The sequence below is a fragment of the Cryptomeria japonica genome, chromosome 4, assembly GCF_030272615.1.
Source record: "Cryptomeria japonica chromosome 4, Sugi_1.0, whole genome shotgun sequence".
Classification (NCBI taxonomy): domain Eukaryota; kingdom Viridiplantae; phylum Streptophyta; class Pinopsida; order Cupressales; family Cupressaceae; genus Cryptomeria; species Cryptomeria japonica.
Window position 1 is genome coordinate 183,986,176 of NC_081408.1, and position 1,868 is coordinate 183,988,043.

Below are 1,868 nucleotides of genomic sequence, written 5' to 3' on the forward strand. Positions count from 1 at the left end.
TATTATTCTACACATAGATAACCCTTTCCTTAACTCGAAACCAAAAGAATATCAAGTTAGGTACTTAAAAATTGCCAAAAAAATCTAAATATCCACAAAATATTAAATTAAAATTTTTAATTTTACACAAATTATGATGCGATACATATGACATGAATAGTCATTCCTTGCTTGCTTTAGTGAAATAAAAAACTTCTTATCATAACATGACATGAAATTTACATACCCATTGCAAAAAAACTATCTTAAGTCTCACAAAGAAAATTATAATGAATAATAATAATAATGTAAAAAAAATTATTTCCTTGACTCTACAGAAAAGCGCTAGGACTCATCAAATTAACATAAAAATTAAAAGAAAATAAAAACAACAATATAAAAGATTATTAATATTTTTCAAAGTTTAGTTAGTTATTTATGATATTATTTTACACATAGATAGCATACTCCTCCATATACTACAACAAATAATATTTGCACTAGTTTTATTTCACTCATTATATCAAATTACAAAAGAGAAATTTCTAACCCCTTAAATTCTCTTATACAAGAGATTGAGGCATATCTATAGTATTGTATTGCACAAACATGCTTATTTGGGAGAAACATCACACATTGCATGCTTGCACAAATATTTTCACCTAAATTGCCATCCACTTGAAATTTTCAACGTCCTCCAGGACCACCACCTCCTCCTCCTCCTTGACCACCACCTCCTTGGCCACCTCCTCCTTGAGCACCTCCTCCTTGGCCTCCTCCTTGGCCGCCTCCTCCTTGGCCGCCTCCTCCTTGGCCACCTCCTTGGCCACCTCCTCCTTGGCCGCCTCCTCCTTGACCACCTCCTCCTTGGCCTCCTCCTTTGCCGCCTCCTCCTTGGCCGCCTCCTCCTTGGCCACCACCAGGTCCTCCACTGCCGCCACCACCAGGCCCTCCTCCTCCACCTCCACCAGGTCCATGACCAGCCATCTTACCCAAACTTCTCTTAACTCTAATTCTTCTTCTTCTTACTTTGGTATAGCTCTGGAAACTCTATCTAAGCATGAATGAATGCAATACTCATAAATCTATGATACATATATATATCTTTCTCCCCTGAGGAACTTCACTCTATATCTACCATTCTTTAACGCGGGAAAGAGCTATTAGGTGAAGATATTTCAAGAAACCACCTCACACCCAGCAGTACATGATACCCACGTAGCACTTCTAGCAGGCACCCACAAATATCTTCTACTCCAACTTTATGAGTTACTGGTCTTGTATTGTATTCCACCGTTGGTCATTTTCGCAGATTTTATCTTATCCCATAGGGTTGAATGCGATCGATTCAAAAAGAAAAAAAGGAAAAACAGTTTTCTAGTATTATAGGCTTATTAGGCTATGGATTCTAGATAGATTTGAATCTATTCACCTGCCCTTTACCAGGGGAAGAACATAATTCAATTACTGATTAAATAATGCGGTTGTTTCAGTCAGTATAATTGAACAATGGTGATAAGAGGCCACCCTTAAACAGTACACACTAAGCTTTGACTGCTTAGGTGGCTGTGGGCCCATTCCTTGCCATCCGTTTCCGTTAAGAAAACAATCACCGTTAACATTTTGAATTTTGAATTTGAACACTCTTCCCGCGTGTTTCTTTGCATAGAATAAACCGAATGGGAGAGGGCACTCTCGTCTACCTCGCAGCTGTGATTGAATACCTCATCGCTGAGATATTTTCACGACCGTTTCTGCTTTATGCAGCGGACAGAAAACATGGGGATCCTCACAACGCAGTCAATGCAGCAAACAGGCTTCCATTCCGATCTGTATTATTTGCCAACGTACTCTCTGCCTGTGCCAAAATGGGAGCTTTGAAACAGGGT

General features: G+C 39.0%; 1 protein-coding gene across 1 annotated transcript; it reads right to left on the bottom strand.

Moving 5' to 3' along the window:
• Positions 1 to 456: 456 nt before the first annotated feature.
• On the bottom strand, positions 457 to 1,066 carry LOC131875431 (uncharacterized). The gene has a single exon (XM_059219684.1). It carries the CDS (start codon positions 954 to 956, stop codon positions 642 to 644), a length of 315 nt encoding a protein of 104 aa, XP_059075667.1. The 5' UTR covers positions 957 to 1,066; the 3' UTR covers positions 457 to 641.
• Positions 1,067 to 1,868: the final 802 nt, after the last annotated feature.